Below are 17,501 nucleotides of genomic sequence, written 5' to 3'. Positions count from 1 at the left end.
CCAATCAACCTACTTACTTACTCACTTGGCCTGACGAAGCTTTTGTGTCAAAAGCGAACCCGCATTAAGCAATAAATCCACCGATTGTTTACCATACCCCTCTGAAACTCATGATAGTTTCTAAACACAGAAGATGAACTTGTGTTTTGTCCAACTTCTGTAGTTACCTCATAGATTTTGTCTCTTTGTTTGTATTCAGTACCCTAAATATTCAATAACTTATGCGCATATGTGACTAAAATATACTTACATGACATAGCTTCCTTGTCGTCCCCAGAATCGCATACTCACTCACTCACTACCCACTCACCTTACTTACTTACTTACTTACTTACTTACTTACTTACTTACTTACTTACTTACTTACTTACTTACTTACTTACTTACTTACTTACTTACTTACTTACTTACTTACTTACTTACTTACTTACTTACTTACTTACTTACTTACTTACTTACTTACTTACTTACTTACTTACTTACTTACTTACTTACTTACCTACTTGCTTACATATTTACTTCAACTAAAAACCACAAAACCAGAGAATGTTTTTGTCCTGTAAACCAGTAGAAGAACTAAAATTGTTACTTGGACTTCGATAAATGTAAGGTCGTAACCCGTATTTTATTCTGACAAATGACATTTTGCAAAAACCTCAGGCCAAACTTTCAGCCAAGAGGCACCAACCTGTTTTGTGGAATGTTTTAATGGCGACGCTTCTGACAACAACTGTCAAATCTAACTGTTCACTAATAGACCAGTCACGTAGGACGTGTCTATAGCAGCATCTCTCCGACAGAACGGGAAGTCAGTAATTTCCATCCGGAACGTTTTTTCAGTGCATACATGTGCAAGTTGTTTCCTTGAGGTCGGAGTTTAGCCCAAAATTTCGTACCGACTAAAATGTTCCCTCAACTGTGTGTCGCTTCCTCCTGGTTAGTAGCCGGCTGAATTCTCATCAGCGCTGTCGTTACCATCCTCATCATTTACCGCAATCGATGATTCGCCATTGAAGACTGAGACCACTATGCAGAACACTTTAGGTAGCTGCCGTATAGTAATACATAATGCGTTTGTTCGTTCTGGCCGGAAATGCTCTCGCGGTTTTTTAACATCTAAAGACAGGTCTGAGGGTAATTCATTTCAATGGTTCAGGCAACATAGACACTATTCAAAAAATTCCTCAGGTACAATTGAAAAGATGCCTGACCAGGTGCGAATCCCAAAGACCAGTAATACGGGGTAACTCAGATTCCGAAAAACGTTGCCCCGAGAAAAAAGCAAGCTGTTATTTTCTGGCAGTTATCTCATCAGTCTGACGGACGTTGAAAGACATCCATCCAGATGGTGGACAACGTACTTCACTGTCGACCGGGATCTGTCGGGAAACAGCATTAGTTCCTCCATTCCTGAGTTCTAGATGAGCTTACGAGTAAACACCCTCCAGAACTTAGATACCTTTCACACAGTGTGACGCAAAAATTTCATTTTTCTACTTTTAACTCATTTTGCTTAAAAATGCTTATCGGATCTCATACTTGCTGTCAATGCTTGTAGTAATGCACCTCAATTCGGATAACATTTATTGCACACATGCATAAGCGTACTTATGAACCCGAGGCCTGCGTTCAGAATCAAGAACTGCCGCTGAAAAGCTTTTGCCCTCCAGGTAACAACCCGTGTTTAATAACCTGACCGGCTGCAACGAGGACAACAGCCATTCTGTAGCCCAAGCTACTGTAGAGTCTTCTATATCTCCTCTATTCTTCTACACATGTATGCTTGCTCCTCGTTCACAGAAAGGACAGAACAACAGTTGCTATGGTAGCAAACGGTAGGAAGACAAAGTACAGTAACACATTTCCCGCAGTATCTATGGTGGGAGAGAAAACACAATAGATGTTACACACGCTAGAGAATTATAGGGCGTTCCCGTAACTCCAAGTGACAATGCACTCTTGGTATGCATTTTGCGGTTACAGATTTATTATACTCCGACCGCCCTGTTGTAGCCCAAGATAGAACCACGGCTCAATCCAAAAATGGAAGCGTTTTTAGCCGTATTATTTGGGAGCAATGAGTGTAACCCATTGAAACTTGGAATAGATAGTTAACCGAATTCGGTTGTTCTAATCTTAATCGAGTACAGTATTTGCACGTTGAGCATACCCGTAGTTTCATGAGGTTTTTTTACACTTCAGAGCTCCCCCACCCTAGGGGCTGGCCAAGCTATCCGTCGAAGCACATAATTCTGGCTTTGTCTTCACTGTATAAATGAATTTCGGAAATAAGAATACATGTTGTCGGTATGTGAAACAAGGTGATCAGGCGTCCTTGGCACCGATTACTTTTTCGGATTAATTGGATAAGATTCCATTTGGCTGGTGTCAAACCAGATGGATCATTCGTAAGAAAAACGGATGAGAAAAGGAAATCTTTGGCAACATACTGTTCTACTTGGTTAGTTGCGGTTTCTATAGCAGGCTAGTACTCGTCGCTCACTTCTGCTGAGTTGTCCAGTATTCCATTGCTCTCTGTGCTACCTGGCTTGTCAACAGCCACACACGATCTTTGTGGACCCTGGAAAAGACTGTCTGTAGTTCGAGGATCGTGTGCCCCAGAATCAAGTATACAGACTTCCAAAAACTTTCCACCGCCAGGTCGCACACTGAAGGAAGCATTGCTCTCAAATGGGTCCCATACGGTGCCCATTAAGACAGCCTCTCAAGGGCGTTTGAGTTAAGATAACTTCAGACACTGATCAGTTGAGGTTGTGTTTATAAAGAAACACGAGTTTTTTTTCCTGTTTTCATCTGAGTACATACATCCAAAAACGCTCTGAACTGTCAGTTTCATGGGCTAGGTGATTCTTGCCACCAGCAACTGCATCAAGGAACTCCTAATTCATGCCGCGCAGTATATACCGTATAAACCATATATACGTATAAAACCTCGTGCATACTGCCGCCCTACAACTGCTACATATAGCTGACCATTCCAAAGTCTGCCTGAAGCCTCCCTTACCTACTGTTCATGCTATCCAACTTTCGAATCAGCAGTTCTGAACAGATTACTAAAACGTTTAAGGTGCCGATTTTTACTCCCCCCTTTTTGGATTTGCCAGATAGGTGGAATCAAAGTTAGCTGTAAATCTGGTGCACGATGGCTTCATGCATTTCGAGCATCTGGTCATCTAGTGAATTGTGCTGTTCCAGATGCTAAGTGTGTGGTTCGACTGTACCAGTGACTTGTACATCTTTTTCTTTCCGATCCAAACCCACATATGGTACAAATAGTAACAACGAAAAAATAAAACGCAGGTTTGAATACAAAGTACAGATTGCCTACTGTATAAATACTTTACAGGAGTGTACAGAGAATAGATTCAGCTCAACATTAAATCCAGCCATTCAAACTGTTCTCTCTAGAGTAATCGTAGGGGCCTGGTGCAGCGTGAGGTCATTCCGTATTCTTTTTCTAACGGTAAAATGATAAATAATCGCAAAAAACTGAACATGCTATGGTCATACAAATAGAAAATCATTTGCCAAAATATTTTGTTTTGTTAAGTTAACGACAAACTGAGTGTAATATCCAATCAGAGCTGCGTTTATTATACTCTTCGACTGAATGTGTTGTACAAAGACCGCCTCATGTTTCGTTTAGTACGATGTAAGTAGTAGGTTCCACTACGAAGATGAGAATCCCCGTTTACTGGACAGAAACACTGAACTCAAGTTCAGACAAGGAAAGAAGCGGTACACATAGCACATACATAAACAAATCTGCAACCATTCAAGTGTATACCCCGCTTATAGAGTTGGGCAGGGTCACAAGTCCACAGCTAGTCTGGTTTAAACACACTGCAAAGGATTTTTCCGTGAGATTGCGATAAATCCAGCAGGTTTAAGCCATCACGAGCCGTGATTATGGAAGATGAACCTGAGCGTACCTTCTAAATTTGGATGGTAACCTGGTCTGTAGTATATATCCGCTAATAGATGAGTTCAGTACGTTTGGAATTCGATGAGCTTGGTCACGAAATGTGTTTATCCGAAATTGTTTTTGTTTCATGCCGCAAAAACGGAAAGAATATAGGTAACACCCCTTCTATGCAGATTTCCGACTATCTGACTTGGCTAACCTGCTATCCGAGGAGTGGGATATATGAAAATTTTCTCCTTCCAGAGAAACACCCATGTTTAGTTGAATTGCGCTCAAAGCACTGACAGAGCCCTAAGGACTTTCTTTCTGATAGATGAACGTATGATTGTCACCACGTGAACTTTCCATAGTGGATGACAATCTATTTTCTTGGTAATGCTGCACGGTGATACTCATAGGAAAATCAACAACGTAGTACAAAACTACCAGAATTTGTTTGCCGTTGCTGAGTGTTTCCGTGTATCCGGCGTACGCCGTCGAAAGCAACAGACCACGTCGTCTCGCATCATTAAACTCTTGTTCCAATTCATATAAAGCCAAGATTTGCTTTGGCCACTCCAACATACCTAATTAGTTCATCGGAGTTGACATCCGCAAACTTCCTACCTGATTACCATGACTACTGTTACACCATTGTGTTACGAAGGTCCCATTGGCAGGTAACCTATCCGAATTGATGCCTGTAAAGTTATTTTTAATGAAACATCAAACTGAATCTTACTTCACAACATCTTATATTGTTTTTCCTGTCTACTGAGAAAAGTCCCTTCCCAAAAGAACAAACAAAAGGGGAAGTTTATCGCGACGATACCCACAACCAGGCAGAGGCCTGTCAAAGTGAGACTGTCAATGTCACTAAAAGCGATTTTTTTAAGGACGTCATACACGAATGTTTGTTGGAGACGCAGGTCACCAAACGTCAGCATTTCTGTTGCTTCCGTCAGGCATGGATACAAAATATGTAATTTTTATGAGATAGGCATGTGGCAATAATCAGCTAAATTAGACAACACTACGCATTAAATACGGACGATGAAGAGTTCTAAAGTCAGCATTAACTCTTAATCGCTACACTCTTTGGACACAGAGCCAGTTGCGATCAGAATGACTTCGATTAAAGTTTGAACTGTATAGCATGCCCGAGGGTGGGTTGTATGGGTCTTCTAAGTGGTGGATTTACCCCATCTGCGACGCCATTACTTAGGATCATTGCTGGTTTGCCCACGCATTAAGGCGTGCTTTAGAAGGTGTCCGGGATGTGTTCCTGGAAGATGTCGGTCCGTTTTTTTTGTTATTGTAAAATTCGTTAGAACTGCAGATAAACTATTATATAATTTGAGGCAACAACATCAAACACTTCTGCTACTAGCTCTACGTGTGATCCTCTTGGTGAGTAAAACAAACAGTAACCGTACTGCCAGGTAGGCTTCTTTCAAGGCCGACCCAACCTTTGGGCAACTATTCGTTTTGACATGGTAATCCTCAAACAGAAACAGACAGAAAGTCCCTTTGTCTGCATAATTAGGTTCTTGAAGCTGTCCAGCTGAAATCTAAATTACAGTAGCATGAAACTCGCCGTGAGTGTTTACGTCAAAAATCCTAGTTTTTCTAACTGATCCACACCATACATTTCGTATGAAAAAGTCTCCAAAATGAACCGCTTTTTTAGTGTGTAAGTGCATGGCTCATGTGATCATGTACAGTCCCTGCTAAGCCATCCGGGATAGTTGATTTGTCACAGGGTTTGTCGTACAACACTGAGATGCTTAGGTGGTTGTAAGGTGGTCGGAAAGGTAAATTGATCAGTAGACTGTTACGTCTAAACTAACCTCAACTTGGAAATATCACCAACGCATCAAAGAGTTGTTTTTCTACTTTAGAAAAATGTCAGTTTTGGAAGCGAAGGATCATGTATGAAGACGCCGTGCATTCTCGAAAATCTCACACCGAACAAAGTGAGGTGTTCAACGCCCAAATGGCCAGATAATCGTTTTGGCAGTGTATAATTTTCAAAATGGTAGAGTTCCTTTACATACATTTGTAAGAGACACTGTTCAGCTGCTTTTTGGAAAAATGAGATCAAAACTGCTTCCGGTTTTGCTTCATATCGGTCAAGTGGTTTGTACACTACACGGTACTTTAGGGATGCCTTGATGGTCAGAGTGACTGTTCGCATTGGCCAGCATTGACCACCCGAATCACCTTTTGGTGGCCACAGCAAATGACTCACACCGAACAAGCACAGGACGTGATCATGTGCGCATTTGACAGTGACACGTGCTTTCGTCATTTGTTCACCCTTGAGCCATCTGTATAGCATTGGTGTTTTTGGCGGCTAGCCAAGCGTTGTCAAAACGTTACATTGAAATGAATGAAGTCCTCAGCAGAACGGTACAAATATTGTGCCATTTTTAATGGACCGCAGTTCTTTCTTCGATAATGGGAAGAGAATTAATATAAATCTGGTTTAATACGCGAGTGATGTTTCCATGTATTTACAGTACCAATTGTCCAATGACTTCCTGGGTGCGATCACCAAACGGACATCCTGTTATGTCAATAGTCTGGAGTCATGCTCATTTGCATTACTTTGCATTACTTTGGTGTTCACGCAAAACTCAGCTAAATTCCCCGCTTCAACGCAAAGCTCCACAATGAAAAATGTTTTTCTGTTATAAAATCTGTCTGTCGCAGCCTTCCATTTACTCTCGAAAAAATAACCTGTTGACTCTGATTGTTCATCTCTCTAGTTTACATAAAATTCCTACCCTCGCGCCCCTCTAATCCCGCACACTGAACACTTTCTGCCAAAGCGCTAAGAGTGGGAGCGATGACTCTCACTTCGTTATCTCGAAAATTCCGTGCGAAATTTATGGCTGTTCCAATCAGTGTTTTAAGAAAATTTCCCTCTCTGATCGAAGAACTGTTCTAGTCTAAGTGTGCCAGGTCCTGGATTCTCGCCTGGTCGTTTTTAGAGCAGTGCAAATGTGGGAAATCTTCTGCCTGCTTCTTGAAAAAGTTGACTTCTTCCTTTGTGTTTTGTTCGTGTTGATCTGCTCTTTCCGCGTCACTGTGCCTCGGCGAAATTTCGACAAAGTTTAATCTCCTCCTTCTAAGGACACAGGAACAACTGTCGCCATTATCAGTCGGACGTATACATTGCACATTCCCTTCTCCAACAAACCAACTTTTGCCTCAACAGTCATCGGTGACTGTATGTCATCGATGCGTTGGCAAAAAGGCGGAACGATTGTATTGTTGGACCAAGTGTTTTTTTTTTGCTGGCAGTAGAACAGTCGATAACGGACACGTTTCAAGTGCCTGTCCCTCATATTTCCGAAATGTAACGCTTGGTGATCGTTCGGTAATGATGCAACTAATCAATATGGTGAAAAAAGTGGCCGGCTTCTAACAATAAGGCCAGTCCGTTTAACTACTTAGCCAGCTTTCAGAATGCGTCCAACTCGAACTTAACCGAACAGTCCTAGATTGTTAGGCTAACTTCACCACACAGTTCATCTCACCACAAAAAAACTGAATGAATATGATTGGCGGAATAGAACCCTTGATTGCTGGGTTACCGAAGACCGTTGTGGAATAATTGCTATGTAGCCCTATGGATCATGCAACTAGCTAATCAGTCAGTCATGTAATGAATGGTTACATTTGGTAGTTGGTTACTTTGTTGACTTTCGATCGAGGTATATCTCTCCGATCTACACTGATTCGTCAAAGTTGAGATGACATCCACGATGAAAACCCATTCGCACACTCATCTGGTTTCAACGAGAGACTCAGCTGAATCCAAGTCGAATCTCTTGTTTATGGTATCCTTTACATGAACTTGCTGGATAAAGTCTGCCTAATGTTTCAGTCCATACAGCATTCGAGATGACGCAGTATATTTTGTTGCCGCTGAAAACTTTGTCAGCCCACAATCATTTTTTTCTCTTCTTGAGGTTCATCAAATGTTGCAGTCCCCCAGCTTCCGTCAAGCTCATGTTCCACTTGAACGTAAATTGTACAAAATTCGCACACCAATTTGCTTTTAACAGGGATCCCAGTTGATTCTCGGATGAAACGTTTCCTCAAAGATTCTTGAATATCTTACGAACTAAAACATACGGCCACCTCTGTGCAGTACATTCATTTGAATGATACTACAAACAAGAGATTCAGCCGAGATTAAGCTGAGTTTCTCACTCAACGGATTTCATCAACCTTATGAGTAGTTTCCTCCAAGAGATTTGAGACAACTATCTTTTCGCGCCAAGACTACCTATAAAAGTTCTTGCCCCGGATACCTAAAATTAGTCCCGTATTCATGTCACACGAATTTCCACAGGCACCCCCCCGCCCCCCCCCCCCATGTTCGCCAACCGCAAGTCTAAAGAATAAGCTAAGGCTCAGAAAATCTAACGGTGGGGAATAATGTACACAAAATGTCGGAAAATCCTGTCGTGGCGATAGAACTCAAACGATATAACCTTGCCTCCAATTATAGCACCGTTTTTAGTGCAAACAAGAGTCAATCGGTTCCGTTTACACAAGAGGCATTTCGATGAAAAATTCCATCTAGGAAACATCGCTCAGTGGCTGATGACCATGTGATAATAAAGCCTGAAATTGTCCCATTATTCATTTGAGAGTCCTTAGCCAGGATTGAAAAGAGTTCAGAGCAGGGTACATTAACGGCTTTTTGGAAGTCCTCACTACATGTGATAATCAACAATGGATCATGAGGCTGAACTATGCACTTGGAACTGTGGTTGGCACTGTACCTTGTCTATCTGCAGCCTGACTTATTGGCGCTTGTGGTCGGGAAGAGTCTGTCTACAAGGTACCTAGTTCGAATCTTCCCTAAGGTGCGTGATATGCGTGGAGACGAACGCTATGTATGATTCTCAATTTTCCTGAGCTTTCGCTGGAAGCAAACCATAACTCAAAACCTATTCCTCCGACTTTAGCTGCTCACATAATGAGGTATTATATTATACCCTTGCTAGTAGTCATGACTAGTGTCGTTTGGAACTAGCCGGTTTTCGGCTGTTCTCATGAACTAATCGATCAAAAGGCTTCAGTACGGATAAACTGTTATCATCAAAGTGATACAGACAGAAAGCGCGCTGATTCCTCCGTGAAATGGTTCGGTTCCTTACGGTTTTCGGTTTAATCTCCTAGGTCTAGCACGTTCTTTAAAATAATCATCGGGTTTGAACCATAAAAACAGCTGAAAGGGTACCCACGATGTTGGAGTTTTCAAAACCTAGTTTGCTTACTTTTTAAACGTAAAAACTAGAAGCGTAGGCCTAACATTAGTATTGGTCCATCCCTCACTATAAACCATATTTCGCTGGAAAGCTTGCTGCTGGAAAGCTTCTTACGCATCGCTAGTTCTCACAGTTGACTGTTAGGCTGATAGTAATGCCTCACACAATTTTTCACTCCAAGTGAAATGTTTCATCTCAACAGAAGTGTCCAATTTCAGTTGATAGCTTAAACGCCTAAAGTACAATACATAAAATGCGGCTTTAACTGGACGTCAATTGTGAGATGTCCTGTTTATGGTACCATTTTCCAGAGTCAATTCTGGGCATAAAGCCTCCTTGTCAGCACATCTTACTGAAGTGCGGAGTGGATAAAACGTGTATTGCTCATTGTTTTACAATTGTTTTGTAGAAAGACTCCGTAATCTGTGGGCAATTCTCCCCATCTTCACACAGTCAATATCGTTTTGTGTACCGTTTGAATATGGCCACTGGTAAGAATTTAAAGGTAACTGATGGAATCCAATACTTCAGTCGTTTTACGTAACACATTCAGTGTACATTCCAAAAGCCAGCTATGTTGAACACGGCACAGGACACTCTCACATGAGTAACCACATAAACTTCTTTCAAGTCTAATGTATTTACTGGCACCTTATCTGTGGACCCTCCACTGAAATGGGATGCATATGAAACAGATGTAAAACGGATAAACTGATCGAGTAATCCTTTAGAAAGAAATTGAATCCCTCTTAAGTGCTGTGGTTTACGATTTTATGCAAGTTTTCACTTCAAGTTTATGTACAATAACCATGTACCATCGACCGAAGAACCGATGGGTTATGGACACCTTCGTTCTCATTGGTCTACAGCATCACTGTTCTACAGAGATACTGTCATTTGTGCATATTTCAGGATTAGCCTGTAGCAAAGAATTACACCCAGAATCCTCTAATGCTTTTGCCTCACCTTAAAGGGAGTTTTGCGTTGGACCTCTCGATGATTAATTCACCATGTGCCCACCCAAAATGATTAAACACCGATACCAGGGAACAGGGCCAAACGTTACCGAATGTCGCAAGTCAAGCAACTTTTTCACTAACCGGTACCGAATGGCGAAGGAAATAACATCATAACCATTCCGTAGACAACATGTAACTTCAAGACTTAGTTCATCCGGCTTCGTATATACGCACAATTCTCGATTCTTTGGAAGTGCTTTAAACATGAATTGTCGTGTCGGGAAACCAGGTTTTTTGTATATACTGCAACAGAGAAAAATGGAGTCCTAATGGAGATTCGTTTGCTAAAGTTGAACTTAACAGAAAATTTGTGTCTTTTACCAGGATGTCCACTTCCTCATCACTCTTTCTGATATATTCCACTAAAAGTCCATCTTACAGCTTACTTTAGCTATCATTCCACCGAGTGAGATGGCTGTCATCAGCACCAGTTTGCACTTTATAAACCTTACATTCTTACCATATTTCTTTCACGCGGCAATAATTTCGGCTAACTTTAGCCCACAGCAACTTTTAAAATAAACATGATAGTTTTGTGAAAAGAAGTCAAGGTTTTATCTCGATTTTTACGCCAATTAGTTCAACTTAACAATAAATTTGTATCGCCGAAAGGGGTCTGCATTTCAGCTGAAGCTTTCTTAGTCTCACATTGGCTTCAATATCTGCCTCCAAAATTTCCGCCTTTCAATCCCTTCTCCGTTGTCAACCCATTTTCCTACAGAGCGAATTCAACTTAAGCTCGGAATGCAACTCAAATGGAGGCCGAATTAACGGAGCCCTGGAAACTTGGCCCCTCTCACTACAAAGTGTAGTGAAGCCGCTCCATGCAGACTTGCATTCCCCACAATCCAGTCGAAACGGGTCCGACGATAGCAGTTTCCAATCGGATCTAAATAGGCATATCAAGGAATCATCATGGGCAGGGTATGTTAGGACAGTTGTACCTGTTCGGAAATCATAGCGTTTTGTCGCTAATGACATAACTGGCTGTTCTGTTTTCTCTTATTTTTCAGAACACATGTCTTGCCCCCCACAGCTAGTACAACGGTCAGATCTCCAAACCTTCCTAGTTCAAATCACTCAGTAGTTAGGCGTCTCTCACTGCGTGGTCTGAGGCCGTCCAGTCTTGAACCCTCCCCAGTAAGTATTTGGAAAATTTCATGCAAACAGTCTCTCTGGACTTCTCTTTTTGGTTTGCGTTGGTTTCGTTGTACATAGCGCCATATTAGGCAACCTGCTCCGGGTGGGAGTCACGCTAATTCCTGGCCTGGGTGCAACACCCAAAAGTTTCCAAATCAACCAGTGTAGCTGCTGAATACACTGGTTAGGATGAGCCCAGAAACTTCCACCTGATTCTATTGTCCAACCCTACCTAAGGATTATCTGTATGGCTACCCTACATCGATTCCTCACTCTTCCTGAAAATACGAAACATGGCATACATCTAATACGTTTTCCGGGACATATATACTTTTTCTGCTTAACCTTTGGTGTTCCATCACTGAAGCTACAGTAGGAAGGAATTCACAAAGGCTCACTTCAAGATGTTATGCCAGTGAGTACGCAGCACATATCATGCGGCAGTCAACAGAGGTGGAGAATTTTTGACTGTCCTGCTTGACTTTGCATTCTGTACCTCTGGAAGACTAAGTACATCTTTGTTTACAGGTTCAACCTACATACTAATTACGTCAGCCGAAACATCCATTCGCACATCAACTGGTCGTATTATTGAACCCCAAGTCCTATCACTGTTATCACCACAGTTCCAAGGAATCTGACAACGAACTTAAGCATTTGTCTCAAATTTCTTGCGGAAAGACCCATCAGTTGTCCCTCTTCCTTAGATGGTTACACAATCTTTTCCTTGTAAACTGATCACCTGATTTGAGGACCCTGCTTCTCTGTCACATCATACACGACAAACAAGAATCTAGGGATGTATTGCCAAAAACACTAAGAACATCTGCAATCGGTGAATTATTTTCTCCAGGTATTGTTTGAATGTGAGATTTCAAACATCGTTTCTCCTTTGGGAAGACAAAGAACAGTCAAGCCGTAAGTCAGGTTTAGCCCCCACGGCTGCTTTCGTCGATCCCGAAATAAAAATGGGGTACCTTATAGTGATTCGAAATATTGGAATGCGTGGTGCTGTGGTATAAGTGATTACCTCTCAGCATTCCAGGATTACCAAGGTTTACAGCTATCACTTACGGTTCTCAACATTTTCACGTGGAAATAAGATTTTAATGAATAATACGCTGGAACAGACTACAATTTCTTCTTCTTGTTTACCTTATAGGCGCTTTTAAATCAACGAATGTCACTCCTGCGATCTTCTCGCTCATCCAGTAGTGGTGTGTCATCTCCAGGAAGCTCCGGACACTCTGATGCACCACGCTGTCGTAGCGTACACTTTTCCACTGATGTCCTGGTTGCCCATACGGGGGCAGGCCCCGAGCCTTTACTACTTTCATCCGCTCCGCTGAAAGAACCAGCACCAGTAGATGTGTCGGTTTTGAAAAATAGTTTCCCTCCACGCTCGCAAGGTATTCAGAAGCGCGGAAGCACTGTACCACGGATACCACCCGGTCCATCCAGTATTGAACCCTCCATATCAAAGTTGGACACTTCCCAGTCAGTTTTATTTGGTAGGCCACCGGCTACGACAGTGACCCGTAAACCGGCTCTTTCCCGCAACTCGGTTGAACACAATCACTGATAAAGCACCCACACAAACCTGTGGTACTTCTTTCTGCTGTTATTTATCATTTTCTCCCGGCCCATTTTATACTCTTTCTGTCCGTCATGTGGTCAGTTCTACCTAAATGCACAATCAAAGACCAAAATGCTTGAGTGTGATACATTCTTAGCACCATCGTGTGCACTCATTCTAGCCCACATGGTGTTTTCGCATCACCTTTTCTGCACTATAAGCAATATATTATCTTGTATTTTGAACAAACATATTTTTTCTAACCACATGCGCCATGATTCCTGAGCTGCGATTTTCCTCCTCAAACTTCTTTGGAGAGCGCCCGATTGACATTGGTCACTCTCCGTTTGCTAAGTGCAACACTCAAATACAAGTGCTTCCATTTCTATCCACTTTATAAACTGTTTGCCATCAATCCTTCTTGAGAAGGGTGATGTTTTGGTTCCTCCAGCTTATCAGTTTCGTGAACTGCTGCCCCTGTTGACAGTTTGTACGATTAGATACCACATATGAATATCACATTCTATTCCATACCATCCCAATTAACGCTCGGTCGCACAGTTTCTTTTAGAGATTTTGTGTAGCACGCAACCATAGCTTCGTGTCACGCTGTACCTAATTATGAGTTCACTCATGAGGAAGAACATGCTGCATTTAAAAATTGGACCATTCGCCTTTTTCGTATGTTCTTGGGTGTATATATTTTGGAACGGGTTTTGGTTTGTCCCTCTAAGAAGTACAGTACAAGTACTTGAACCAGGAAGAACACTGGTTGCCAAGGTGAGCAAAATACGACACTGCATCCATGAAGACATAATTCTGGATACAGCAAACACGTGCAGATGTTGATCAACTGCCCTAAGAAGCTTCGACGCAGAAGCGAAACTGTTCAATACACCATTGGAGCCATGGCGATCGAACACACTATCGGTCACATTAACCCTAACTTGGATAGGATGGTTAATCTGAATGAGAGATGCTGATCAAGGCAAATTTGGTTTTGTATCTCCATTAAAGATGTTGTGCCTTTTGAAACATTTCCGTGGTCAACCTGTTTTAATCACGGGAACGTTTAGCAAATGAGATGCCAACTTAGCTTGCCAAGTATTCAAGACAGAGTCCCTCACGTAAGTAATATCGACCGTCAATGAGGATAAGGAAGTTGGATAGGTGGTGCAGTGACGAGGAATAGGCTGTGCCCACTAGTTTGAGTTCTGACGACCAGGAGGTGGTACCGCTGGTGAAACTGTGCATTCATGTAGTTATGTGTACACAAACTTGAGAAACTAGCGTTTCGTGGCCACGGCTAACGCTGTTCGTATTTCTGTTTGCCTTATTCAGTACATACGTGAGTTTTAGCTTCCCACTACACCAGTAGGATGAACACATTCCGTTTATTTTTAATTGGTGCAGTTATTATATCACAAAACACGCAAACATGCTCTTTCACCGTGATGTTTCGCTAGACAGACTTGATCAGGCTTTTCGTTGACCGAAATTTCACTCTGATTAGGCCCTTACGATCGCAACGCATAGCATTACAGGGGGAACTAATTCCTATAGGGGAAAATGTCGGTAGCTCAGGTAGCGTAGATGGTCATTGGCTTGTTCGCTGAGCTGCGCAATTTGATTGCAAACGTTTCATCATCAATCGAGGTGACATCATCAGTGCATTATTGGGAAGCGCAGTTGAGAGTATTGGTGGGTTAGTGGTTGTGCGTTGGGTAGTGTTACGTGTGTGTTAATATACGTGCCGATAGCCGGGGATGACCTTTGACCGCGATTGGTTGTTCGGTCGGGCGGTCTTAGTGGTTGTTCTGTTATCCCGTGTCCCCATTCGCCGATGCTCCTGTGACCTTTGAGCTTGGCATCTCTCGCCTTCGTAGTCTGGTCGGTGTTGGAGTGGCCTTTGTCCTTCCGAGTTCCGGCGCGTGACCTTTGTTGATTTGACTCCGAGGAGTTCCTTGTTTCTTTGTTCGTGAATCCAATATTCGAACTGGATCCAATTGACGCACTTCTACGTGCAAAAGACCAACATCTCAACCGGAACACTCAAGGAGGACCGAATATTGCATTCACAAACAAAGAAACAAGGAACTCCTCCGATTCAAATCAATAAAGGTCACAAACCGGAACTCGGAAGGCCAAAGGTCACTCCAACATCGACCAAATTACGAAGGCGAGGGATTTCAAACCCAAAGGTCACGGGAGCATCGGCGAATGATGACACGGGGTAACAGAACTAATTCCATTTAACTGACCAAATTTCCGGTGTGCTGATCACATTTATTCGTGCAAAAAACGTACTATGGCTTTCCTCGACGAACCACACTACTCATAAGGTTACTGAAAAACTACAACGCATGACCAGTCTCTTGTTCTTGAGATGAATCGGTCGCTGAGTTTCCATCAAACTTGCATTTCATGTGAGCAATAAAATGTACGAAGTTGAGGGAATACACTCACATGCATGGTCATTTAGTGCTAACAGGAGACTCGGTCCACCTCCGGCAGATTCGCTCATTTATGGTATTCTTCGATTGAATATGCTCAACAAAGGCAGCCTGACATTTAAGCTGGTTTGACATTTTAAGTTATTGCGATTATTGCGAACCCCCTTGTTCAAACTCCCTCTACAAAGTAATATCCGTGCTCCAGCTGATTCACCCGTCAGTGACATTAACTATTTCCTTTAATGTCTAGCAATCCACCCTTATTTCCCAAACCATTGGTTGGTTCATGTGTTCGATTTTTATTCCACAGGACCAGGCTCTTAATTGAGGTTGGACAACCCTCCAATATGAATTTTTCCCACTAGTGCTAACGTCTCCTGAAACTCAACGGTGACACCGGATCGACTGTCATATACACTGACTCTGGTACTGCTAAGTTAGCTTCTAGTAAGGGCGGGCAAGGACCCCGTTGATGTACTTTCTACATAGTAAACGGGACTTCTGCTCTAACCCTGGACTATCCGTGCCAACGCTTAGAAAAACATGTCCGACCTGGAATTCTAGCTAACCCTTAGTCACACCCGGAGATCACGAATCAGACGGTAATAATCGGATCAGACTGTGACAACTGCGCGTTCCATGTATGAAATATGTTGCCATCACAGCAGACGCTCCTGAATTGCCACATCTGAACAGAGATACACCTCGAGCGATGTGACCGGCTTACCTGATACCTCGGACGGCAGCCTAAAAAGTGTCCTAACTGTGTTGAACAGCTGGCTTACTCTTCAGAACTTCCCAGTCAGGTAGCGCCATGGACGCATGAAAAGTGCTGGACAATCTAGATTACTTATAGGTGGTTAAGCGTCGTCATTTGGGGCACCAGGTGAGCCGCTCACGTCTCTCAGACATGAACACTTTCGCCTGTCCAGTGCTTCCCTTCTTTGGTGAGGATTTACAAGGACCATTGTACCGGAACAGTAGAAGGGCCGTTCAGAATAACGTGGATACTAAATCTGGTGTCGGTTTTAATACCCAAAACGGCGCTTTAGACCTGCGTTTAGGCCCCAAAGACTAGTCCATCAAATCGCTTTACGCTGAACCATTATATCTGTAAGCAGCTTACCCACAAAATGAAGTGGCAGATTCCAGACATCAGGTGCTTTATAAACCGTCGTGTGATCCAGCGTATATAGTTTCCGTTTGCGGCACATCGTCTTCCACTATCCGGCTTGTAAACCTGATGCAGTGTGGAATCAGGCGAATGGCTTGTTTGATTGCTTTCCAACCAAAGAACAGGAATTCAAACCGATCTTCTGTTCTTCAAACCGTCTCGGTTTCAATACCGACCTATTTACTAAACATGCTGTTGGGAAAATGCACATACTGCCTATGATCTCTGTATTAATTCCATTTCGTGGGTGTCATCTCCATCATCAGATAAAGCAATAGCGGAGCTGATGCTGATACTTCACCGCAGTACAAACGCAAACTGCTTCTAATTATATATAAAGCACAGGAGAAGGGTAGGTGAGGGAGGAGACCTGGTGCTAGCGTATCGCAAGCAATCTGAGGTGTCCACACCGCCAAGCGCCCAATCAGACAATCTGAGAAGAAATTGATGCCACAAACGCTACTGATATCGACCAGTTGCCACTTCTTGCAATTTGTCCAGCCAAGCGCAGGACTAGTCACGGGGGGCGCGCTTCAGGAAGGTTTAATGCACTAACATCCAAACTCTTCGAAATCTCTTTCACACCCTCCCTCCGAATTAGACGTTGTCCGCTTCGGGACTTCCGCCATTCTGAGAGAAAAGAACAACGCTAGCCGCAAATTACAAAGCATGAATCTGTAGTTTCAAGGGGCCAGGCGCATGCTGAAAGATAATACGATGGGGGTCAGTATGTTCAGCAGGACCTGAGCCGCGCCTTCGTCTTAAAAGATGAAAGCAATATCGTCTGCGTACTTCAGATCGACAAGGTTCTCGTCATCAAATGTTTGAACACTTGGGATTTAAAGGTTTTTCAGCGTTCACCTCATTAATTCACCAGTGATGACGTTGAATATAAATAGAGAGTAGATATCCTTGTCGGATAC

The 17,501-nt window shown here is 42.7% G+C and overlaps 1 protein-coding gene across 1 annotated transcript in view; it reads left to right on the top strand.

Moving 5' to 3' along the window:
- T265_03642 (hypothetical protein) overlaps positions 1–13,615 on the top strand; it is a gene marked incomplete at both ends in the record, with an annotated part of 101,792 nt that extends 88,177 nt beyond the window's left edge. Inside the window, 3 exons of the mRNA XM_009168177.1 lie at positions 10,957–11,159; positions 11,249–11,375; positions 12,538–13,615. Coding sequence (XP_009166441.1) covers positions 10,957–11,159; positions 11,249–11,375; positions 12,538–12,957 — 750 coding nt within the window. The remainder of the gene's footprint in view (positions 1–10,956; positions 11,160–11,248; positions 11,376–12,537) is intronic.
- Positions 13,616–17,501: the final 3,886 nt, after the last annotated feature.

The sequence above is a fragment of the Opisthorchis viverrini genome (genome assembly GCF_000715545.1).
Source record: "Opisthorchis viverrini unplaced genomic scaffold opera_v5_55, whole genome shotgun sequence".
NCBI lineage: Eukaryota > Metazoa > Platyhelminthes > Trematoda > Opisthorchiida > Opisthorchiidae > Opisthorchis > Opisthorchis viverrini.
This window is presented reverse-complemented; position numbering and strand designations above follow the sequence as displayed.